Source organism: Rutilus rutilus (genome assembly GCF_951802725.1).
Source record: "Rutilus rutilus genome assembly, chromosome: 9".
Lineage (NCBI taxonomy): Eukaryota > Metazoa > Chordata > Actinopteri > Cypriniformes > Leuciscidae > Rutilus > Rutilus rutilus.
Window position 1 is genome coordinate 44,370,745 of NC_140223.1, and position 26,997 is coordinate 44,397,741.

At 39.4% G+C, this 26,997-nt stretch overlaps 1 protein-coding gene across 2 annotated transcripts; it reads left to right on the top strand.

Annotated features, from left to right (window-relative positions):
• Window positions 1–1,668: 1,668 nt before the first annotated feature.
• Window positions 1,669–26,997, top strand: nudt8 (nudix hydrolase 8). Of its 2 annotated transcripts, XM_084418832.1 has the most exons (6): window positions 1,678–1,740; window positions 10,765–11,341; window positions 11,468–11,673; window positions 11,775–11,907; window positions 26,113–26,190; window positions 26,322–26,997. In XM_084418832.1, the coding sequence occupies exons 2-6, from the start codon at window positions 10,766–10,768 to the stop codon at window positions 26,550–26,552; spliced, it is 1,224 nt and encodes a 407-aa protein (XP_084274958.1). In that variant the 5' UTR covers window positions 1,678–1,740; window position 10,765; the 3' UTR covers window positions 26,553–26,997. The 2 variants fall into 2 exon arrangements, with proteins under 2 accessions (XP_084274957.1, XP_084274958.1); XM_084418831.1 differs by having other exon boundaries at window positions 1,669–1,740; window positions 10,765–11,673; window positions 26,322–26,996.

A 26,997-nucleotide genomic window follows, 5' to 3' on the forward strand; every position in this document is an offset into this window, starting at 1 on the left:
ATGTAATAATGACTATCTTTAGAAATTATTGGTCTACTGATTACTAATGACCAAATCCCATATCAACCTCAACCACTTGAACAATACAAGGAGAGACAAGAAACTGCACTTTTAATGCTTTCAAATAAACAATATACAACTGCATGAATTATTCATGAACTGACCAAAGTGTGTAGAGGGAGAAGGTTACATTAAAAATATACCTTTTAAAAATGTATGTTAAATATAGTCTAATGCAATTACATCAGATTTTACTTTAAATTACAGGAGAATTAAGAGTAATCCCTTTAATTAAATTACAGTATTAATGTTCTAATACTGTAAAATTACAGTAATACTGGTGAGAAATATGAAGACCTCTTTTTGTCTGGCGCTGTTGCCATGGTGACTCATAATATCTGCGCTCCATTGATAATGGCTTTTTATAGTTGTGGTGCACGCGCTTAACTCAGAGTAGGTCAACTCAGAGTTGATTGAACTAACTCAATTCAGCTGTTCTGAAACCAAAAACTCAGAGTTTCCCATCTCAGGGTAAGTCAACTCAGAGTTCAAGTTTTAACTCAGAGTTGGTTGAACCTCCTTTCTGAAACAGGCCCCAGGATGAGCGTTGAAGAACCAAACAATCCAAGATCATGCCAAATCGCCAACAATCAAATCCAGCTAAGTGAGTTAGCGACGTACGAAGAACGGGCCCCAGGACCGACCGTCACTCGCAGCATGCAGGCTATACAAATACACACTTCACACAAGATATCACAGCTGGATTCCATTACATTTGCAAGCTCTGTTAAAATGTTTATTAAATGTTTATTAGATATTCAGAGATTTCATCTTTAAATGATGCGCATTTGCGATATATCGGTCGACGACTAGTAAAAACTCATCAATCTCGGATGTCTCCAACAACAACAAATAATGCACACTAATTTATAATAAAAATGCAAATCATATAATAAAAAATAAAATAAAAAAAATTACGTTGAATTGCGGGGAATGTGCATGATTTCATTCCCAGCGCGTGCACATAAAGCTGCATCTTTTGCTTATAGACTGTGTACAGTTGAGACGCCTTAAATAACTTGCGTGCGCATGCGCAGCAAGCACAAGTTGTGATTTTTGCTGTGCACATGTGTATTAGTGTCCTCTTTGATCGTGGGAAATTGTTCAGAATCAAAGCGCAAGAAGTGTCTCAGCTGTACTCCGTCTACCCTGCTATGGTCAAATACACACGACACTATTGTCACAGCGTTCTTCTTGCAGTATAATCACATAAACACCTCGGTTCTGTCCTGCTGTCCACAGTAACGCATGCGACTGTGTTTCAGTTTAACAGTTCAACATATTTAACGCAATTAATGCAGCATCCGTTTATTTTCATAGCTTTGTATTATAATATCACGCTCTTCTTCATGCAAATGCTTAAATAACGGATTTGACAATAATGAAACTATATCATTGTCATGCTATTTCCTTACACAAGCCTTGCTTTATGTGAACGTTTGCTGTGAGTCAAACATCACAAACATGTTCTTTTTAATAATTTACCATAATATAATTAATGAATGTGTTTGTTTATTCGCTGCTTGTGTGTGTGTGTGTGTGTGTGTGTGTGTGTGTGTCCACTAGGTGGCGAAATGCGCCTGTTCAACGACATTTTAAACACACACCGAAGAAGAAGGTGTCTCTGTCACAACATCCGCTCAGCGTCATAGTAGGCTACTGATTTTGGGTTATTTTGAGGTGAGTTTTTAAATGTGTTTTATTAACATGTATTCCAGTTAAAACCGATGTTTGGTTATATCGCTGTGGATTAATGATTCAGTTCCCACGAATATTTAAACGAATATAAATGACTGATTATTGTTCAACACTTATTTAAGAACTGGCTTGGTGGTGTTTTTGCCCCTTTATGTTATCAACTAACACCTTATTATAAAGAGTGTTAATCTGTGGCAATAAATAAATCATTTTGAAGTATTTGGATCACATGCCACAAGGTCTCAGTTAGGGACCTTTTAGTCTAATATAATAATGCAGAATGTTGAATAACTTGTAAATGCATCAAGGCACAGTATTGAACTGTTCCTCCTCATTTCATCAGCAGAAGTGCTTTAGTTCTGGCTCTAAAAATATGATGTCCGCAACACTGCTCTTTGCTCACATATTTAATAAAAAATGCAACGTTTTGCCTTCTTCAGGCAAACTAATGATTTATTCACTTCATTAGTTTCTTCTGTCCTGCACCTGCCAGAAGGCGGGATGTGCACACAATTACTTTTTTAATTAGTTCTGGCTCTAAACAGCTTGATGAAGATTGTATATGGATTATTATAAAATTACCCCATGATTTAGCCTACTCATTTACATTTATGCATTAGGCAGACTCACCCTCAAGCAATCCTAGGTGTACATAACATTCTTCTTTCAGACGAATACAATCAGAGTTACATTAAAAAATGTCCTGCCTAATCCAGACTTTATAATAGGAGTGAATGGCAAGTGAAAATTTGAAGCCCAAAACAGTCCATCTATCCATCATAAGTGCATCTATCCATCATAAACGTGCATCTATCCATCATAAACGTGCATCTGTCATCATAAACGTGCATCTGTCATCATAAACGTGCATCTGTCCATCATAAACGTGCATCTGTCATCATAAACGTGCATCTATCATCATAAAAGTGCATCTATCCATTATAAATGTGCATCTGTCCATCATAATAGGGCTGGGGTAAACGATTATTAATTAAACGATTAGTCGGGCGATTATTTTATCGATTAGTCGACTAATCTAACGACTAATTGGAATTATTTATCCTGTCTGTTATTCGCATATCTCTGTCGAACCGTTACTCCGATGGAGTTCAAACTCGGCAGCTGTCTGGGCACGAGTAAGTGCAGTGCCAAGTTTGATTTTGTTTGGATGAGAAATGCAAAAGATATATGTTAAATATATTGGTAAAAGAAGCACTTAGAAGGTTGTGGTTTAAAAATAAACATTCTGACATTAACACACTGTCAGCTACAATGTTTACTTCTGAATAATATAGTATAAATGTGATAAATCCTTTTTTTTATGCAATTAATCCATTGAATCAATATAAAAGTTATTTTTCACATTGAAACTGTTGAAAATACACAACAAAGTAAGTTGATCCACATATGACAGCCTCTGAACTCGGTCAATACTAATCTGGACTAAACATAGGCTACATTCAATCAGCCATCGCTATTATACCTTCTGAACGACGGCGACCTTCTTTTTTGACGGCGATCAGCTGTAAAATGGCTTAGGTCCTGCTCGGTTTTCGTTGACTTTGAGTACAAGAATTGAAAGTTGTTTAAAAGATCCCCTGGGGTTAACGTGTCAGCATTCGACAGAAGTTTGACGCTGTCGTGTGAGAACAAGCAACAGTCGGCATTTCTCTTCCTCCCGCGTGCCTCATCTTCTTAATCTCCTCACGTAAATGATTAGATTTCGATGGCTTACGTTTCTTCCCTACGGCAGAATCCACCACAGGTTCATCAATGCCGTCAAATGTATTACTTTTTTTGTTTGTTTGTTGATCAAAAAGTGCAAAGTAGATAAGGAAAACTAGGATGCCGGGTGGCGATATTTTTTTTTTCACAGGATGGTAGGGGAAGACTCATGAATATTAATTAGGGAAGTCATCCCTGATTGGTCTTAACCCCAGTGACGGGTAGGTTTAGGGCGGGGTTAGGGGTAGATCATCAGACCCCCAGTGGCGGGTAGGTTTAGGGGTGGGGTTAGGGGTAGGGCATCAGACCAATCAGGGATGACTTCCCTAATTAATATTCATGAGTCTTCCCCTACCATCCTGTGAAAAAAAATATCGCCGGGTGTCAGAGCGCCACCGTTACTGTTTACAATGCGTGGAATGGTGCGCTGTGATTGGTTGAGCGGATTTATGGCATTCTGCAGAGAAAGGAGACTGGCGTTTGTCGCGGTTTGGAAAGAAAGGGAGAAAACATGGCAGAATAACACGGCGGGCGGTGTGTGTGTGGCGAGCTGTACCTCCGGGAATGGTGCAAAAAAATAAAAAAAATAAAAAAAATAAAGAAGCGTCGACGCAAAAAATATGACGTCGACGTAATTTTGACGCACCGCTACAGCACTACATCATAAACGTGCATCAATCCATCATAAACGTGCATCTGTCCATCATAAACGTGCATCTGTCTATCATAAACGTGCATCTATCCATCATAAACGTGCATCTATCCATTATAAATGTGCATCAATCCATCATAAACGTGCATCTGTCCATCATAAACGTGCATCTGTCCATCATAAACGTGCATCTGTCCATCATAAACGTGCATCTATCCATTATAAATGTGCATCAATCCATCATAAACGTGCATCTGTCCATCATAAACGTGCATCTGTCTATCATAAACGTGCATCTGTCCATCATAAACGTGCATCTATCCATCATAAAAGTGCATCTATCCATTATAAATGTGCATCAATCCATCATAAACGTGCATCTGTCCATCATAAACGTGCATCTGTCCATCATAAACGTGCATCTATCCATTATAAATGTGCATCAATCCATCATAAACGTGCATCTGTCCATCATAAACGTGCATCTGTCCATCATAAACGTGCATCTGTCCATCATAAACGTGCATCTGTCTATCATAAACGTGCATCTGTCCATCATAAACGTGCATCTATCCATCATAAAAGTGCATCTATCCATTATAAATGTGCATCAATCCATCATAAACGTGCATCTGTCCATCATAAACGTGCATCTGTCCATCATAAAAGTGCATCTATCCATTATAAATGTGCATCAATCCATCATAAACGTGCATCTGTCCATCATAAACGTGCATCTGTCCATCATAAACGTGCATCTGTCCATCATAAACGTGCATCTGTCCATCATAAACGTGCATCTGTCTATCATAAACGTGCATCTATCCATCATAAACGTGCATCTATCCATTATAAATGTGCATCTGTCCATCATAAAAGTGCATCTATCCATCATAAACGTGCATCTATCCATCATAAACGTGCATCTATCCATCATAAAAGTGCATCTATCCATTATAAATGTGCATCTATCCATCATAAATGTGCATCTGTCCATCATAAACGTGCATCTGTCCATCATAAACGTGCATCTATCCATCATAAACGTGCATCTGTCCATCATAAACGTGCATCTATCCATCATAAACGTGCATCTATCCATCATAAACGTGCATCTATCCATCATAAACGTGCATCTATCCATCATAAACGTGCATCTATCCATCATAAACGTGCATCTGTCCATCATAAACGTGCATCTGTCCATCATTAAAGTGCATCTATCCATCATAAAAGTGCATCTGTCCGTCATAAAAGTGCATCTGTCCATCATAAAAGTGCATCTATCCATCATAAAAGTGCATCTGTCCATCATAAAAGTGCATCTGTCCATTATAAATGTGCATCTGTCCATCATAAAAGTGCATCTATCCATCATAAAAGCGCATCTATCCATTATAAATGTGCATCTGTCCATCATAAAAGTGCATCTATCCATTATAAATGTGCATCTGTCCATCATAAAAGTGCATCTGTCCATCATAAAAGTGCATCTGTCCATTATAAATGTGCATCTGTCCATCATAAAAGTGCATCTATCCATCATAAAAGTGCATCTGTCCATCATAAAAGTGCATCTGTCCATCATAAAAGTGCATCTGTCCATCATAAAAGCGCATCTATCCATCATAAAAGTGCATCTATCCATTATAAATGTGCATCTGTCCATCATAAAAGTGCATCTATCCATCATAAAAGTGCATCTGTCCATCATAAACGTGCATCTGTCCATCATAAAAGTGCATCTGTCCATTATAAAAGTGCATCTGTCCATTATAAATGTGCATCTGTCCATCATAAAAGTGCATCTGTCCATCATAAAAGTGCATCTGTCCATCATAAACGTGCATCTGTCCATCATAAAAGTGCATCTGTCCATCATAAACGTGCATCTGTCCATCATAAACGTGCATCTGTCCATCATAAACGTGCATCTGTCCATCATAAACTTGCATCTGTCCATCATAAAAGCGCATCTATCCATTATAAATGTGCATCTATCCATCATAAACGTGCATCTGTCCATCATAAAAGTGCATCTGTCCATCATAAAAGCGCATCTATCCATCATAAAAGTGCATCTATCCATTATAAATGTGCATCTGTCCATCATAAAAGTGCATCTATCCATCATAAAAGTGCATCTGTCCATCATAAACGTGCATCTGTCCATCATAAAAGTGCATCTGTCCATTATAAAAGTGCATCTGTCCATTATAAATGTGCATCTGTCCATCATAAAAGTGCATCTGTCCATCATAAAAGTGCATCTGTCCATCATAAACGTGCATCTGTCCATCATAAAAGTGCATCTGTCCATCATAAACGTGCATCTGTCCATCATAAACGTGCATCTGTCCATCATAAACGTGCATCTGTCCATCATAAACTTGCATCTGTCCATCATAAAAGCGCATCTATCCATTATAAATGTGCATCTATCCATCATAAACGTGCATCTGTCCATCATAAAAGTGCATCTATCCATCATAAAAGTGCATCTGTCCATCATAAATGTGCATCTGTCCATCATAAAAGTGCATCTGTCCATCATAAAAGTGCATCTGTCCATCATAAACGTGCATCTGTCCATCATAAATGTGCATCTGTCCATCATAAACGTGCATCTGTCCATCATAAACGTGCATCTGTCCATCATAAACTTGCATCTGTCCATCATAAAAGCGCATCTATCCATTATAAATGTGCATCTGTCCATCATAAACGTGCATCTGTCCATCATAAAAGTGCATCTATCCATCATAAACGTGCATCTGTCCATCATAAAAGTGCATCTATCCATCATAAAAGTGCATCTGTCCATCATAAAAGTGCATCTGTCCATCATAAAAGTGCATCTGTCCATTATAAATGTGCATCTGTCCATCATAAAAGCGCATCTATCCATTATAAATGTGCATCTATCCATCATAAAAGTGCATCTGTCCATCATAAAAGTGCATCTATCCATCATAAAAGTGCATCTGTCCATCATAAAAGTGCATCTGTCCATCATAAAAGCGCATCTATCCATTATAAAAGTGCATCTATCCATCATAAAAGTGCATCTGTCCATCATAAAAGTGCATCTGTCCATCATAAACTTGCATCTGTCCATCATAAAAGCGCATCTATCCATTATAAATGTGCATCTATCCATCATAAAAGTGCATCTGTCCATCATAAAAGTGCATCTATCCATCATAAAAGTGCATCTGTCCATCATAAAAGTGCATCTGTCCATCATAAAAGCGCATCTATCCATTATAAAAGTGCATCTATCCATCATAAAAGTGCATCTGTCCATCATAAAAGTGCATCTGTCCATCATAAAAGTGCATCTATCCATCATAAACGTGCATCTGTCCATCATAAAAGTGCATCTGTCCATCATAAAAGTGCATCTGTCCATCATAAAAGTGCATCTATCCATCATAAATGTGCATCTGTCATTATAAATGTGCATCTGTCCATCATAAAAGTGCAACTATCCATCATATAAGTGCATCTATCCATCATAAATGTGCATCTATCCATCATAAAAGTGCATCTATCCATCATAAAAGTGCATCTGTCCATCATAAAAGTGCATCTATCCATCATAAACGTGCATCTATCCATCATAAACGTGCATCTGTCATCATAAAAGTGCATCTATCCGTCATAAAAGTGCAACTATCCATCATATAAGTGCAACTATCCATCATATAAGTGCATCTATCCATCATAAAAGCGCATCTATCCATTATAAAAGTGCATCTATCCATCATAAAAGTGCATCTGTCCATCATAAAAGTGCATCTGTCCATCATAAAAGTGCATCTATCCATCATAAAAGTGCATCTGTCCATCATAAAAGTGCATCTGTCCATCATAAACGTGCATCTATCCATCATAAACGTGCATCTGTCATCATAAAAGTGCATCTATCCGTCATAAAAGTGCAACTATCCATCATATAAGTGCAACTATCCATCATATAAGTGCATCTGTCCATCATAAAAGCGCATCTATCCATTATAAAAGTGCATCTATCCATCATAAAAGTGCATCTGTCCATCATAAAAGTGCATCTGTCCATCATAAAAGTGCATCTATCCATCATAAACGTGCATCTGTCCATCATAAAAGTGCATCTGTCCATCATAAAAGTGCATCTGTCCATCATAAAAGTGCATCTATCCATCATAAATGTGCATCTGTCATTATAAATGTGCATCTGTCCATCATAAAAGTGCAACTATCCATCATATAAGTGCATCTATCCATCATAAATGTGCATCTATCCATCATAAAAGTGCATCTATCCATCATAAAAGTGCATCTGTCCATCATAAAAGTGCATCTATCCATCATAAACGTGCATCTATCCATCATAAACGTGCATCTGTCATCATAAAAGTGCATCTATCCGTCATAAAAGTGCATCTGTCCATCATAAAAGTGCAACTATCCATCATATAAGTGCATCTATCCATCATAAATGTGCATCTATCCATCATAAAAGTGCATCTATCCATCATAAAAGTGCATCTGTCCATCATAAAAGTGCATCTATCCATCATAAACGTGCATCTATCCATCATAAACGTGCATCTGTCATCATAAAAGTGCATCTATCCGTCATAAAAGTGCATCTGTCATTATAAACGTGCATCTGTCATCATAAACGTGCATCTATCCATCATAAAAGTGCATCTATCCATCATAAACGTGCATCTATCCATCATAAATGTGCATCTGTCATCATAAAAGTGCATCTATCCATCATAAAAGTGCATCTGTCCATCATAAACGTGCATCTATCCATCATAAAAGTGCATCTGTCCATCATAAACGTGCATCTATCCATCATAAAAGTGCATCTATCCATCATAAACGTGCATCTATCCATCATAAACGTGCATCTGTCATCATAAAAGTGCATCTATCCATCATAAAAGTGCATCTGTCCATCATAAAAGTGCATCTGTCCATCATAAACGTGCATCTATCCATCATAAAAGTGCATCTATCCATCATAAACGTGCATCTGTCATCATAAAAGTGCATCTATCCGGCATAAATGTGCATCTGTCATTATAAACGTGCATCTGTCATCATAAACGTGCATCTATCCATCATAAAAGTGCATCTATCCATCATAAACGTGCATCTGTGTGCATCTGTCCATCATAAACGTGCATCTGTGTGCATCTGTCCATCATAAACATGCATCTATCCATCATAAATGTGCATCTGTCATTATAAACGTGCATCTGTCATCATAAAAGTGCATCTATCCATCATAAAAGTGCATCTATCCATCATAAACGTGCATCTATCCATCATAAACGTGCATCTGTCCATCATAAACGTGCATCTGTCCATCATAAACGTGCATCTGTCCATCATAAACGTGCATCTGTCCATCATAAACGTGCATCTGTCCATCATAAAAGTGCATCTGTCCATCATAAACGTGCATCTGTCCATCATAAACGTGCATCTGTCCATCATAAACGTGCATCTATCCATCATAAAAGTGCATCTATCCATCATAAACGTGCATCTATCCATCATAAACGTGCATCTGTCCATCATAAACGTGCATCTGTCCATCATAAACGTGCATCTGTCCATCATAAAAGTGCATCTATCCATCATAAACGTGCATCTATCCATCATAAACGTGCATCTGTCATCATAAAAGTGCATCTATCCGGCATAAATGTGCATCTGTCATTATAAACGTGCATCTGTCATCATAAACGTGCATCTATCCATCATAAAAGTGCATCTATCCATCATAAACGTGCATCTATCCATCATAAACGTGCATCTGTCCATCATAAACGTGCATCTGTCCATCATAAACGTGCATCTGTCCATCATAAACGTGCATCTGTCCATCATAAACGTGCATCTGTCCATCATAAACGTGCATCTGTGTGCATCTGTCCATCATAAACATGCATCTATCCAAATACAAATACCTATATTTATAACTTTATAATCTAAAATAACTAGCTTCCACCAGATGACCATACGCACACTACGCAAGTCGACTTGTGTCACACGAGTAACCCGTGGCGCATGTATGATGTAGGAGTATCGGAAGCTTAGATGCCTCTCGTGGTTTAAACAAAAAGGTCTGTGCAACAAACTGAAGCTCCTCTTCTATTATAGATATCCTCCAACATTTCTCTTCAAAATCTCTGATTTACGACCAGTGTTGTTTTGACCAGGTTCCACGATCGTCATTACGCTGTGCTTCGGGTCGGGTTAGTCTTCCACCGTAAATCAATGCATACGGCCGTCTGTTGGAAGCCAGTATTCATAATTTATGAAGTTTTAAATGTGGATTTGTTCCTTACACAAGCGCATGGCCTCACTTCAGAAGGCCTTTATTAACTCCCTGGAGCCGTATGGATTACTTTTACAATGGATGAATGCACTTTTATGGACTTCAAAACAGAAATGGCCATTCACTGCCATTATAAAGCTTGGAAGAGCCAGGACATTTGGTTAATATAACTCTGAAAAAAGAATGTCATAAACACCTAGGATGGCTTTAGGGTGAGTAAATCATGGGCTAATTTTCATTTTTGGATGAACTATCCCTTTAATGTTGGACTGTGTTACCACAGGATGTTCAGGAACCCACACATGAAGGCTTGTGTAAATCAGCTGAGGTTTCACAGGCTGCAGTTGATGCTCAGAGATGCTCGTGTCCAACATGAACACGTCTGCAGCCGCGCTTCACATGTCCTGCGGGAAAAACACTCCCGCTGCTCCGTTTCTAGAGGATTCTCTGTCGTCCTGGACTCTTCCGAACACGTGTGTCCACGGATGTGCATCAGCTCTCATTTTCTGTTACCGCACAGGGATTTTAGCAGGATTGACTGGGTACACGCACCTCAGACTCTTGTCCTGTGTTCACACGCCTCTCTGAATGGATCTCCATGCCAGTGCTCCACTAACCGGAGCAAGTGCCTTCTGACCTACAGTAAACTGGAGAAATGCCTACATTCTCCTGAAAGCCATATTAAAAGACAAGCATGCAGCACACACAGCACAGGCAGCTCCCGGTTGTTGGCCGACATTGGCTCAGGCCTGTGGACGAGGCGTTGTAAACCCGCGGGCCGAACGGGTCAGACCCGCGGGCTGCACAGAGACGGCCAGCAGCGCAGTGTTACGGGCCGGTGTTTGTCCACAGGGAGCGAGGCTGGCGGTGTTACGGGCCGGTGTTTGTCCACAGGGAGCGAGGCTGGCGGTGTTACGGGCCGGTGTTTGTCCACAGGGAGCGAGGCTGGCGGTGTTACGGGCCGGTGTTTGTCCACAGGGAGCGAGGCTGGCGGTGTTACGGGCCGGTGTTTGTCTTCGGGGAACGAGGCCCGCTGCCGACGCTCGCTGCAGGCCAGCGCTGCTCTGTACGAGCGGGAGGGGAAGAGCTGGGCGGCAGTGCTGGTGTGTCTGTGTGCTGTGAGCGGGGATCCCGCACTACTGTTCACCCTCAGATCGGCCCAGCTGAAGGGGCGGCACAAAGGGGATGTCAGGTAAAAGGTCACCTAAAGCTTGTTTCTAATGCTGAAAGCTGTATAGTGTGGCTCACGTGTCGACCCTCTGCTGAATGTCCTCCTCATCCCTGTTGTGTCAGTTTTGCAGGGGGAAAGAAAGACCCGTCGGACAGATCTGTGGTAGAGACGGCTCTCAGAGAAGCTGGCGAGGAGCTGGGAATCCACGTCACAGAAGATAAAGTGTGGGGTGTGATGAAGCCTCTGCGGGATATGGTGAGGTCACAAATGTGCTGTTCAGTATAAGGTTAGGCATTTCACTATTAAAGGGACCCTATTATGCTAATGTAAAGATTCCTAATGTTGTTTTGGAGTCTTCTACAATAGATTTACATGCATCCAAGATCAAAAAACACTGTAATTTTCTCATAATATCCACTGCAGCATCAGCTCTTTCCTCGGTTTGTTCAAGGATTCAGTCTCTCTAAACCCCTCCTTCCCGAGAACTGCTCTGCTCTAATAGGTCAGATGGCCCAGTCTGCTGGGATTGGTCAGAAACCAAACGCTCATTATCATATCTCAATCTCAGCACTTGATACACAGTGATACGAACAGTAACAATGGCGTGGGTTTTACCGTATCGATCTCATCCGTGGATTTGAATGGAAATTTGTTGAATTTTTGCAGGATTTGCAGAAAACAGCGTCTTCTCCACATGAACAACACGAACCAAACTCTTCCTGTCTCAGATAAACTACAGTGTTTGAGGACGGGGCTAAGAGACGCTGCTCAGCTAATCAAGACCAGAGGCTGCTAGTATGCAAATGTGTTAAAAATCTACATAGCTTTGTGCAGGAAGTGAGACTGGAATTACTGACGACTGGTTTCAGGCAGTCCTTAATCTGTTCTTTCTTTTAGTCAAGTCAAGTCAAGTCAAGTCATTTTCATTTATATAGCGCTTTTAACAATGTAGATTGTCTCAAAGCAGCTTTACAGAGATAAATGTATAATTTAACGTAAGATTGTTTTGGATTTATAGCGGTTCTTTAATAAAGTTATTTTATTTTCCAGCTAAAGTTAGTTTTGATTGATTCGCTTCCGTCGCAACGATAATTTGTTTTTAAATTAGGGGCCGCCAAGACGACACCATTCTCTCTACACAGACTTTAGCGAACCTGTGAGAAACGCTGATGGCGTTCAGATGCGCATTAAGAACGGGTTCTATAGTTATGTGCGTTTGAATATATGTGTGCAGGTTTGGAATTCCCTACAAACCAAGCCTAAACAAATTACTGGTGTTTCCTTATAGTTTTGATTCAGAATTTTATTTTATTTTATCAATTCGGGGTAGATACGCAAATTGAGTTTTCCCGACGACGCGTTATCTGTAGAGTGGGAAAGGGATCCTCCATAGGGAGAGACTAGTTGGCCCTTCAGCACTGCGTTGACACCGGGTCCAGGCGAAGGTCCTTCATCAGATCTGGAAACGGCCTGGATCCGGCAGGCTGCGGGAAAACCTTGGGATAAACAAAGACACTAAAATTAGCGTAGATGCCATTCTTCTCATGATGTAACAAGTACATCAGGATTTATGGGAAGTGTTCCCGGTTCCAGCTGACCTAATCTATGCAGCCTAATATTGAATTATAGAAGTCTATAATGTATTATGTGAACGCTATGTAAAAGAGATGTGTCTTTAATCTAGATTTGAACTGACAGAGTGTGTCTGCTTCCCGGACAATGGTAGGAAGACTGTTCCAGAGTTTTGGTGCTAAATAGGAAAAGGATCTACCGCCAGCAGTCGATTTAGATATTCTAGGTATTATCAACTGGCCGGAATTTTGAGATCGCAATAGACGTGAAGGACTATAATGCGTTAAGAGCTCGCTCAAGTACTGCGGAGCTAAACCATTTAGTGCTTTGTAAGTAATCAGCAATATTTTAAAATTGATGCGATGTTTAATAGGGAGCCAGTGCAGTTTTGACAGAACCGGGCTAATATGGTCATACTTCCTGGTTCTGGTAAGAACTCGAGCTGCTGCGTTTTGAACTAGCTGTAGTTTGTTTATTAAGCGTGCAGGGCAACCACCCAGTAGAGCATTACAATAATCTAGCCTTGAGGTCATGAACGCATGGACTAATTGTTCCGCATTTGTCAATGAGAGCATATGACGTAATTTAGATATATTTTTAAGATGGAAAAATGCGGTTTTACAGATACTAGACACGTGACTTTCAAATGAAAGATTGGTATCAAAGAGCACACTCACACACACACACACACACACACACCCAGGTTCCTAACCGACGACAAAGACTTAACAGAGCAGCCATCAAGTGTTAGACAGTATTCTAGATTATTACGTGAGGAAGTTTTTTGTCCAATAATTAGAATCTCTGTTTTTTCAGAATTTAGAAGTAGGAAATTACGAGTCATCCAATTTTTTATATCAGCTATGCATTCTGTTAATTTAGTGAATTGGTAAGTTTCGTTAGGTTTTGAAGAAATATAGAGCTGAGTATCGTCGGCATAACAGTGGAAGCTAATTCCATGTTTCCTAATGATATCTCCTAATGGCAGCATGTGCAGAGTGAACAGCAGCGGTCCTAGTACTGAGCCCTGTGGTACGCCATACTGAACTTGTGATTGATAAGACATCTCTTCATTTACTGCTACAAACTGATAACGGTCAGATAAGTATGATTTAAACCATGCTAGTGCAATTCCACTAATGCCAACATAGTTTTCTAGTCTATTTAAAAGAATGTTGTGGTCAATGGTGTCAAACGCAGCACTAAGATCGAGTAACACTAATAGAGAGACACAACCACGATCGGATGATAAGAGCAAATCATTTGTGACTCTAACGAGAGCTGTCTCAGTACTATGGTATGGTCTAAATCCAGACTGAAAATCCTCGCAGATATCATTTCTTTCTAGAAAGGAACATAGTTGTGAAGATACTGCCTTTTCTAGTATCTTTGACAGAAAAGGTAGATTCGAGATCGGCCTGTAATTGACTAATTCTGAAGGATCAAGTTGCATTTTTTTAACAAGCGGTTTAATCATAGCCAGCTTAAAGTTTTTTGGTACGTATCCTAGAGACAAAGATGAATTAATGATATTAAGAAGAGGATCTATGACCTCTGGAAGCATCTCTTTCAGTAGCTTAGTCGGTATAGGGTCTAACATACATGTTGTCGATTTAGATGATTTAACAAGTTTAGTAAATTCTTCCTCTCCTATAGCAACGAATGAATCAAATTTTTCCTCAGGGAGACTACAATGCACTGCCTGATGTGATACTGTAGTAGACGGTTGCATAGTTATAATTTTGTCCCTGATATTATCAATCTTATAAGTGAAGAAGTTCATAAAGTCATTACTGCTGTGTTGCTTGGAACCTTCTGTGTTTGAAGCTTTATTTTTCGTTAGTTTAGCCACCGTTTCAAATAAATACCTAGGATTATGTTTATTTTCTTCTAATAGGTTTGAAAAATAAGCAGATCTAGCAGCTTTTAAAGCCTCTCTGTAAGCAATCGAGCTCTCTTTCCATGAAATGCGAAATACCTCTAATTTTGTTTTCTTCCAGTTGCGCTCCATTTTTCTGGCTGCTCTCTTAAGGGCCCGAGTGTGCTCGTTGTACCACGGCGTTGGATTATTTTCTTTAATCTTCTTTAAGCACAAAGGAGCAACTGTGTCTAAAGTGCTGGAAAGGAGAGAGTTAAAAGTTTCTGTTGCAATATCAAGTTCTTCTAAGCTATCCGGGATGCTAAGATGATGAAACTGATCAGGAAGATTATTAATAAAGCAATCTTTAGTAGCAGAAGTGATAGGTCTAACATATTTGAAACACGGAGTCGACTTTGCAGCCTTGGCTAAATGTAATTTACACGAGACTAGATAATGATCTGAGATGTCATCGCTCTGCTGCAGAATTTCAACGGCATCCACATCTATTCCATGTGATAATATTAGATCTAGAGTATGATTACGACGATGAGTAGGTCCTGACACGTGTTGTCTAACTCCAATTGAGTTTACAATGTCTTTAAATGCCAAACCCAATGCATCTTTTTCATTATCGATGTGTATATTAAAATCACCAACAATTAGTACTTTATCTGCAGCCAATACTAACTCTGATAGAAAGTCCGCAAATTCTTTGATAAAGTCTGTATGGTGCCCTGGTGGCCTGTATACAGTAGCCAGCACAAATCTCAAGCGTGATTTATCATTTATACTATATATTTTTACATTAAGCACTAACACTTCAAAAGAATTATATTCGAAACTTGATTTCTTAGTGGTTTTGAAAATATTACTATAAATTACAGCAACACCACCCCCTTTGCGTTTCAGACGAGGTTCATGTTTATAACAGTAGTCTTGCGGGGTGGATTCATTTAAAGTAATGTAATCGCTTGGTTTTAGCCAGGTTTCTGTCAAACACAGCACATCTAGGTTATTATCTGAAATCATATCATTAACAATGAGTGCTTTTGAAGTAAGCGATCGAATATTCAGCAACCCAAGCTTTAGCATTTGCTCATCTATATTATAGCTGTTTTTTATTTGTTGAACATCAATTAAATTTTTAACCTTAGATGGGTTTAAACATTTTTTGGATTTCCAAAATCGGGGAACAGACACAGTCTCTATATGATGATAGCTAGGTGAAAGAGGCTCTATGTGATGGGATTTATCTGACCTTGGTGACGCGAGGCCGCTAGCAGACGGTTGGTTTAGCCAGTCTGTCTGCTTCCTGACCTGAGCCCCAGATTGTCATGTTTGAGCTCTAAGACTATGAGCCATATTACTAGAGAGAAGAGCAGCACCATCCCAGGAGGGATGAATACCATCTCTTTTCCACAGGTCAGGTTTGCCCCAAAAACTTTTCCAATTGTCTATGAATTCTATATTATTACACGGACACCACTCAGACAGCCAGCGATTCAGTGAACACAATCTACTAACTATCTCATCACTCCTGCAAACAGGAAGGGGGCCAGAGCAAATTACAGTGCCTGACATCGTACTTGCAAGTTCACACACCTCTTTAATATTAATATTAATTTTGGTGATCTCCGACTGGCGGAGTCGAACATCATTAGTGCCGACATGAATAATGATCTTAGAGAATTTACGAGACAATAACATTCACAAACTGCTATATTACACACTACATGAAAGGTCATATCCGAAAAAGCACAATAGGGACGCTTTGAATGTATAAGGTATTGGGCTAGAAACATACTTTGCTTAGTTATGTGAATGCATCACAAGTTTGGCCAGTGCGCTGCCACCCTGTGGTCCGACTGAACATACACTATATTGTCAATAGTTTTGGGACGTCTGCCTTTTCATGCACATGAACATTAATGACATCCCATTCCTGATCTTTAGGGTTTAATATGGAGTTGGTCCACCCTTTGCAGCTATAACAGCTTCAACTCTTCTGGGAAGGCTTTCCACAAGGTTTAGAGTGTTTATGGGAATTTTTTACCATTCTTCTAGAAGCGCATTTGTGAGGTCAGGCATTGATGTTGGACGAGAAGGTCTGGCTCTCAGTCTCCGCTCTTATTTTTCCCAGTAACAATTCCCATAAACACACTAAACCTTGTGGAAAGCCTTCCCAGAAGAGTGGGATGCAGTGGTGTAAAGCGTGCCGCTACTGGACTCTAGAGCAGTGAAGACGTGTTCTCTGGAGTGACGAATCACACTTCTCTGTCTGGCAATCTGATGGACGAGTCTGGGTTTTGGCGGTTGCCAGGAGAACTGTACTTGCCTGACTGCATTGTGCCAAGTGTAAAGTTTGGTGGAGGGGGGATTATGGTGTGGGGTTGTTTTCAGGGTTGGGCTTGGCCCCTAAGTTCCAGTCAAAGGAATTGACATTTTGGACCATTTCATGCTCCCAACTTAGTGGGAAGAGTTTGGGGATGTTCCTGTTCCAACATGACTGCGCACCAGTGCACAAAGCAGGTCCATAAAGACATGGATGAGGAGTTTGGTGTGGAGGAACTGGACTGGCCACTGCATCCGACACTTTTCAGCACTGCATCCAAAGCTTTGCATTGCACTTGGTGATGTAGGCCTAAGGCTTGGATGCAGCTGCTCGGCCATTGAAACCCACTCCATGAGGGTCTCTACGCACTGTTCTTGAGCTAATCTGAAGGCCACATGAAGTTTGGAGGTCTGTGGCTATTGACTCTTGCACTGTGCGCCTCAGCATCCGCTGACTGTGATTTTTACATGGCCTACCACTTCCTGGCTGAGTTGCTGTTGCTCCCAGTTTGTTATAATAGGTTCAAGGTTCTTTATTATGTCACATACGATGCAATGTAGTGAAATAGTTTTCCCCTAGTTTCTCATCCCACAATGCAGAAATAGTGTCCTCATTAAATAGCCGGATTGCCTGACGATAAAAACTCCTCCTCAGTCTCTCTGTATTAGTTCTCAGGATCCGGTAACGCTTCCCTAATGGGACCAATGACAATAAGTTATGTCCAGCAGGATGAACGTCTTTAATAACTCTTTTGGCTCTTGTCCTGCATCCCTGAAGGTAAATGTTTTTGATGCCATGAAGTCCTGATGGCTTTCTGTGCTGACCTTACCACTCTGGACAACGCTTTCTGATCTTGGTCCGTTGTATTTCCAAACCAGAAAATAATACTTCCAGTGAGTAGGCTCTCCACAGCTCCAGTATAGAAAGTCCTCAGCACTTTTTGAGAAAACCTTAAACCTGGCCAGCCTTCGTAAATGATAGATGCGTTGATTTGCCCTCATTACGAGGTGATGTGAATGCATTTTCCAGGAAAGATCTTCTGTAAGATATACCCCAAGATATTTAAAACTGCTCCCCCTTTCAGCTGTGGCCTCATCGATCATCAAAGGGCTATAATTCCTCACTTCCTTCCTCCCATAGTTGATGATCATCTCCTTAATCTTAATGACATTCAAAGAGAGATTATTAGTATGATACCATGTGGAAAGAGCACCCACTTCCTCTAGGTAGGCCTTCTCATCGTTTTTACTAAGACCACTGTGTCATCGGCTAACTTCGCCAGTTTGTTAGAACTGTGTCTAGCCTTACAGTTGCTGGTTTAGAGGGAGTAAAGCAGGGGACTGAGGATACAGCCCTGAGGGGCTCCAGTGTTGAGGATGAGTGTAGAGGAGGTGTAGTTTCCCAGTTTAACCACCTGGGGGCATCCCGTCAAAAAATCCACTAACAGTTGACTGTGGAATATTTAGCAATGAGGAAATTTCACGACTGGACTTATTGCACAGGTGGCAACCGATCACGGTACTACGCTTAAGTTCACTGAGCTCGTGAGAGCGACCCGTTCTTCAGCGACTCAAAGTCCACTCCAAAGGGAGTTATTTTAGTTAACAGAATCCACTACGAACAGCTCGTTTGGACTGCAACACAATTTTTCTTAGCTTTATGAAGTCACAATGTTGCTCATTTGAATTATCCCAGCCCACTGAATACGCTGGATAAGCTGCTGCTATGTCAAAGAGACGCTGTTAAAATTCCTTAAAGGAATAGTTCACTTAAAAATTAAAATTAATTTACTCACCTTCAAGTTGTTAAGTCAATGGGGTACATCAGCTGTATGGTTACTTTTGTGTTCAGCAGAACAAAGAAATTCATACAGGCAGGGTGAGTAAATTATGACCAAATTTTCATTTGTAAGTGAACTATTCCTTTAACTCATTTGTTTGACATTCCTAAGGCTGACGAACTTAGAATGGGTAACATTTATTTAAAATACTGTTCATGAACATTATAATCCCAACGTTTGTCTGTGCTCTGCACATTTTATGGAAAACAGCTTCCAGAATCTAAGATGAGTCCAATGCAGGCTTCTCCTGAAAAGGAGCAGTTCCCACTTTGTCGGGACAATCTGTTATTGGATCACAACTTGTCTTGTTGGATCACAACAAGAGCGATTACTGTTTGTATAACCATAGTTTTCCGAAAAATATCATTATTAACCCTCTGGGGTCTGAGGTGTTTTTGGGGTCCTTGAGATGTTTTGACATGCCCTGACATTTGTGCTTTTTTCAGTTGCTTATAAACATATTAATGGCAAAGGTGTAATTACACTCTATTAAGCACAAACAGGGCTACCATAATATGTGAGCAACATATATGTTCATGTTTGTATTTTTGAGAGAATAATGTTTATGCATGGTTATTGATAGGGTTGTTCCGATTCCGATACTAGTATCGGAAATGCCGCTGATACCAATAAAAATGTTGGCATCGGTATCGGCGAGTACATCTACCCATGTACCGATCCGATACCATTTTATTAAACAATACCTAGTTATGCACGCTAGCTTTGCTTAACGCTGCAAATCAGAGACCAATTCTTCTTCGCTGCTCTAAACAGTGGTTGCTTGTGGCAACAGCACAACTTCCTGTGTTGCCACAAGCAACCACTGTTTAGAGCAGCGAAGAAGAAATGAAAACGCATATTTTCAAATGTAGTCGCGCAGCAAGCGTATTATGTGACGTTAAGAGACGCTGGCGCCCAACATCAAATGGCAAACGTAATGAAAACGGAACAAAACTGCGCTACTCGTTATTTTGTGCTTCACGGACCATTAGACAGTTTGGAACAATGCAGCGCGAGGCGATCTAGATCAAGCTACACTGTTACTACACAGCGCTAAGAGATCCAGTAAAGAAAGCCACAGAAGTAAAGAAATTTGAATTCGCCACAGAAGTAATAACATCGCTGCGAGATCTAGTGAAAAGCATTCACATTCTCCGTTAATAACGGATCAAACAGCGCTGACGTGGAAACCAGGAACATTGTGCTTTCAAGTAACGTTACCTTGGTTTTATTTTGACATTATGAATAAAATTGCTGCCCTCAGATGTTAATCTGAAATAAAATAAACCTTTGCTTATAACTACTACAATATTACATTAAAAAAAATTTTATAAGGAGCTGTTTATGTTTTATAAGTTAAAGTATAGCTCCATCATTGCTCAAAGTAAAAAATGATCATACTTTATGATGTTAGTTTTAATAAAAAATGTAAATCAAGGAAATTTCTCTGGCATTTCTTTTTGCTGTATTGAAAACGTACTGAACCATGACACCAGTGTATCTTATCGAACCAAACCGTGATTTTTGTGGACCGTTATTATTCAAATATAATTTTTTAGATTCCTAGATTTATTTGTTGCACTTTTTATACAGTTATATTGTAAAACTAAAATACCTTTTATAAAATAATTATATCAATTCATACAGGGCTAGTATGAATTGCAGCTGTACCCCATTGATGCGGGCTCTAAGCAAATCAAATGTGAGCAAAATAAATAATCAAAATTATTGATTGCAATCAAAATTGTATTCAAAGAATCCTGAAAAAAAAAATGTATCATTGGTTATAAAAATATATTAAGCAGCACAACGGTTTCCAACATTGATTTAAAAAAAAAAATCATATCAGAATGATATATATATTCTACCAAATTGGTTCACAGTTAGAAGCATCACAAATTGTGTTTGCAAAATATCCAAGGAAAACATGTCTAGTAATTGTGCAGTTAATTCTCATACTGTATTTTCAGTTTTGGAATATGTATCCTCTCCCCAAATTTGTCACTAATATTTTACTGTAAAAATGTATAATCTATCCAAAACTTATCAACGAAATGTTGTCTTTCATATGTCTGTAACATAGGTCTTTCGTTTTTATTATAAGGAATATAAAAGCTAATCATTCATTCACACACAGAAACGCGATTCAAATTTAAACCGTCTTTTTGCGAGTTGTGGCAAACAGCGCGCATCTCTGCCGTTCATTCATTCACACACAGAAATGTGATTTACTTGAGAATGAAAAAAACTTACTACAGTATTCCTCAGCTCAGCGGCATCCGTTGCTCCTCGAAATACCAGCACTTCTGAGGTACATTTTCCATTATTATTATTATTACGATAGTATTATTCCTCACAGCGCTGTGAGACGGTGTAAACAAGTACAATGTGTTTTCTCGAGCTGATATGGGGGCGTTCACAGGTTTGCCTCAGATCATTTGCGTTTGAATAGCGCGCGCTCTCCGTGGGCGGGGTCAAATTAAAAATAATGAGCTGAGATGAGAACGACTGACATCTCTCTCTTTTCATACAGATTACATAAACTGAGAATATTTGTTTTTTTATATAAATTACTTCATTCAAAAGAAGAGAATTCAAGCTTCATGCCTGTGTGTCTGTATGCCTGTTTGACTGAGTATTCGCTGAGTTATGGTTCATTTTCGGACGCGTTTCAGAATTGACTTCACTGACAGAGAGAAAGCAGAACTCGCATCATGTTTATTTTTCTTTATTTGGCAAAAAGCACAACACTTTGTTTTTATTGTGAGTATACAAAAATAATACACACTTAACAGGATCGATTGATGTATGAAACTCCTATGGAAAATTAAAGTCAACAGAGTATTTATGAGTCTCTTTTACACTGATAAAAAAAGCGAGCTGGTATCGCTGGCGATACCGCCGACCCCAGGGGGTTAAATGGTGGATAACATTGTACCTATAATGTATAAGAAAAACATACCACTCTGAAACGTCCTGTGAAATCTGTGCTTGCAAAGTCCATGCATGAAATCCGTTCAGGATGATCCTTTTGTTTAACAACAACACTGTCAGGGTCTGAATCGGGCTTGAATTGGTTTGAAATTGCCGTCATTAGGCTTGGCACGATAATCGGTGTTACCGGTGTTACACGGTGTTCAGTCGCAACACCGGTTTCATCACTTGCCCACCGCAGCACCGCACATATTTTTTTTTTTTAAGCATTACGCAGTATCCGTATTTTCTGTCACTAGTTGACTAGCGTTATATGATCACGCTCAACCATTCAAGCGCGACAAAACAAGAGACCTGTAAGTCCTGCCTATTACACACACACACAAACACACGGAAAAGACGCGCGTCAGTATCGAGTTCTCTTTTCGGCCTTGAACAAAACATAACACACACAAATTATGCCAAAATGTCCGTTTTGTCAAGTGTCCTCATAAGAACAAATGATTTAAATAATATCATAAATGAATGTAGAGATTTGTGAGAAAATGGGACGTGTGTCAGATGGAGTGTCATTAATGTTAATCAAAGAACAAAGGTAAGAGAGTAAATTAGGCCTACTCACTCAGACCCGGCGCCAGGAGGATTAGTATACCGGTAGCCTAATAATCATGACTCTCTTGTGTGCTGAATTAATCTTTTACCACATCTCCGGCGAACGGCTTCTTCACGCAAAACTCTTCATAAAGCGCAGTGAAATTCATGTGGCGTTTCCTGATGGAACGAGGTTGTTCGTTAACTTCATTTTATACGTGCATTTCACACGAGTTCTAAACGAATGCGAGACTGCTGCGATTAGTCAAACTTTATTAATGAAACAAAATCAGAGGGAATAGTTTCTTTAACCCTCTGGGGTCTGAGCTGTTTTCTGGGCCTGGAGGAGTTCTGACGTGCTCTGACATTTGTGCTTATTTCTGTTACTTGTGACATTTTCATGGCTAAAGTCTGATTACACTGTATTCAGCACAAACTCTGCTACAATAATATATCAGCAGCATGTATGTAAAAGTTTGTAGTTTTGAGATAATAACACTTATGCGTGGTTTGTGAAAATACAAAAAAAAATTGTCACTGAAATAAGGTCATGAAACCCATACTGATTATTTCTTCACAAGACTTTTGAAAATTGTATGACGTAGCCTAGAATATTTGCTCCAAAACTATGAAAATCACCCTGACTGCTCATTCAGAGAAGACAATATATTGATTTAAAATTTCTAAGACGTGTTTTGTGTGAAAAAGCAATATGCAAAGGGACGGATCATCTCATTAATATGCAAGCTTTTCACACCTGAGAAAGACAAAGACACTCCCTAATGGCCCTATTAGGAGCTAACAGGCCCTGTCATTCTGAGCAACCTTGCACAAAGAATGAGGAGATTTAAAAAAGAATGGCTTTTTGATTGGATTTATTTACAACATAACATAATCCAAATATACACAACAAATGACAAAAAAGCACTTATTGAAAACAATGATCCAAAGACAGAGACCTTTGTGCCATTCCTAAAAACATTGTACATACCTTTCATTTCCAAGGTGTTTGATTTTCATGTACAGAGACTCATGTCAGTGGCATCTGGTCCCTGAAAAAAAAAGTGAACATACTGATATCAAGAGAAATAGGGAATATAGTTTTAAAATGTATTGGGAATAAATTTTAGATTTTTCTGGTTAAAATTGCTTTTTAAAATTCACAGAATACACACACACACACACACACACACACACACAAATGTTTCCAACAATATATAATATAATGAACACCAGGTTTGTTGTGCCTTGTAAGCAGTAGGCTATGCACAGTGCGTTTCAAACGCGATCGCGCTCCAAATATGATACATTCAAACGCGATCGCGCTCCAAATATGATACATTCAAACGTGATCACGCTCCAAATATGATACATTCAAACGCGATCGCGCTCCAAATATGATACATTCAAACGCGATCACGCTCCAAATATGATACATTCAAACGCGATCGCGCTCCAAATATGATACATTCAAAACCAGAGCTCGCTCCAAAATATGAAACATTATGGTTACCATATTATACATATCTACGTTTGAGCAGATATCCACAAACACAGTAACAGTAAACACGGGTCTAAATATTATAATATTCACCATATATCTAGCAACAGGTCAACTGCAATGGGAAATTTATGCAACAATAGCAAACTAATATTTAAGAATTTCTTACCTTACATCTTTCTTGTCTTCAAATCGCGTTCTTCTTCTTCTGAGGTAGCCTAAATCCAATGTAAGCTCACGGCACGTCTTTCAAACTCGACGAAAAGCAGAGACTTGTGAAGTGTTTTGGTGTTTTGTTTTTGAGGTAATGAGCGTGTTCGCGTTCCATGTGGAGATTTGCATGTGAATGTCTTTTGCGCGAGTAGGCGTGGTCAAATTAAAAAATAATTAGGAAGCATTTGAGAAGCTGGACATCTTGTTGGTTTTATACAAATGACTTAAACAGAGAATATTTGTTTTCAGTTTGAATCTGATCATTTAAAAGTACACACTTAAATGTTTATAAAGGTATATGGCTCATAAATGTGTGACAAGTATTCGCTGAGTTTGGTTTCAGTTTATAGACGTGTCCAAGAAAAAAAAGTTCACCGCGACGGAGAGGCAGAACGCACACCCTGTTTATTTTCTTTATTTTACAAAAACACAATGTTTTGATTTGATTGTAAGTGGACACATACAAAAGTAGAAATATCACAGATTAATTTTTTATATTTCTTTTTTCTGTATGACCATAAATGACGGAGTAATTTAAGTTTATAGTGCTACAATGTTAAGAAAATCCAGCAAAACGCGCCGGCGCGTTTGCCGACCTCAGAGGGTTAAAGTATTTTTTTTATTTTTTTTTTACCGGTTGGCCGGTCACACGGCTTTCATAGTTTTCAGTTAGGCTAGTGCGGAGACCAGGGCCGAGTTTCCCGATAACGATGTATCTTAGCTCTTAAGAGCGCTCTCTATGTGCAAGGTTACGAACGCTCGCCGCAATTCCACGCGCGTTTCCCAAAAATGCGCTTAACATGAATGCGCGAGAACGCGTTCATGCTGAGAGTTGCTGTCCATTCGCGAAGTGCTGAAATATAACCTTATATGGAATCGTATTCTGAATGTTTAACCTAAAATAGAGGACACTGACAACGCGCTGAAAGACAGAACCGAGCAGGTACAACAATATATATCGGATGGACAAAATAAAAAGTCTTATCGTTTCATATTATGCTTTTCATATTATTTGTCTTTCTGTGGAACCTGTTCCTCCATAGTTTATGGTCATACAGATAGAAACAAGAAATTATTCAAAACTGTAAAGCTTTTTTAAAATACAGAAAACAAGCAGGATGCCGTTTTCTGCCGTCTGTTTCCTTTCTGTGAACTTTGGACCCCGTCACAATGAACCAAAACTCGGGGCCATCTAACCTCTGGGCCATCTGACCAATCAGAGCAGAGTAGACCAATCACAACAGACTGGGCCATCTGACCAATCAGAGCAGAGTAGACCAATCACAACAGACTGGGCCATCTGACCAATCAGAGCAGAGTAGACTCACGGAAGGAGGGATTTAGAAAGACTGATTCATCCATCGAGTTGTTTGAGAATCATTGAACAATGTGGTGATGTGCAATGTATATTATGAGAAAATAAAAGTGCTTTTTACCTTCGCTTTATGTAAACCTGTTGTAGGAGACTCCAAAACAAAATGAAGAAACTTTAAAATAGCACAATAGGGGCACTTTAAGGGTATGAATGCACAGTTGAGTGTCAGAAAGCTTTGAACTATTTCTGAAGTAAAGATCAGTGCAATTCTTCATCTAATTTTATGTTTCCTAATTTACAGTCTGGAATGATGATTGCGCCTGTAATAGCCAATCTTGGAGCATTGGAGACACTCTCTTTTCGACCTAATCCAGGCGAGGTACAGGCAGACCACTGCACATTTCCCCAGACAATTTACATCAGTCACAATCTATTCAGTTTTACCACATCATGGCAGAGTGTTTGTCCTCAGGAAAGGGTTGAGTAACACTGCACTTCTTTGATTGACAGGTGGAAGAGATTTTTACCCTGACACTTGAGCATTTATGTCAAGCCCAAAACAGAGGCTACACACACTTCCGTACTGGTGACCGTTATGGGTACACACTCCCTGTGTTTCACAGTCCGAAGTATCGAATCTGGGGTCTGACGGCAGTGGCCTTAGATCAAGCACTCAAGCTTATTGTGCCGCCAGAGCATCTGTTGGACCACAGCACCTTCACCACAGAGGCTTCCTGCTAAACATGATCAAATTACAGATCTGGATTTAGTAAGAATCTCATGGAAAACTCTCAAGAAAAGTCTGGGTCTTATTTCATATTTTGGTCTTTAAAATGGGTTTTATTTCCTGTATCCAAAAGGTCTTTGAGGTTCAATATGTCCTGGCCATTTCTCTGAGATTCCCCCTTTGCTGTGTTTAGGCTTTAAGGTTAATGCCTACTGCAACAAATTGAGTTGCATTGGTTAGCTGGTTGCGCTGTTATGAAAAGTGTCAAGTTTGTTTGACATCATGCCTTCAGTGAAATGAAGAGTGTTAATTTACACAACACACATTGAATGTATTTTTTGGGATTTAGCATTATGAGATTTGTTTTCATCATCTTAACCTAGATGGTTGTTTTAAATGTGAGTGTCCATTTATTTAACCAATGCTTATAATAAAAGTGTTAAAATGCTTTAAAATTCA

Excerpts from the sequence above, each read along its gene's own strand:
- nudt8 (XM_084418831.1), top strand. The coding sequence starts at position 10,766 with ATGTTCAGGAACCCACACATGAAGGCTTGTGTAAATCAGCTGAGGTTT. Across the intron at positions 11,674-11,774 it reads CGGCACAAAGGGGATGTCAG|TTTTGCAGGGGGAAAGAAAG; the intron begins GTAAAAGGTCAC and ends CTGTTGTGTCAG. Across the intron at positions 11,908-26,112 it reads TGAAGCCTCTGCGGGATATG|TCTGGAATGATGATTGCGCC; the intron begins GTGAGGTCACAA and ends CCTAATTTACAG.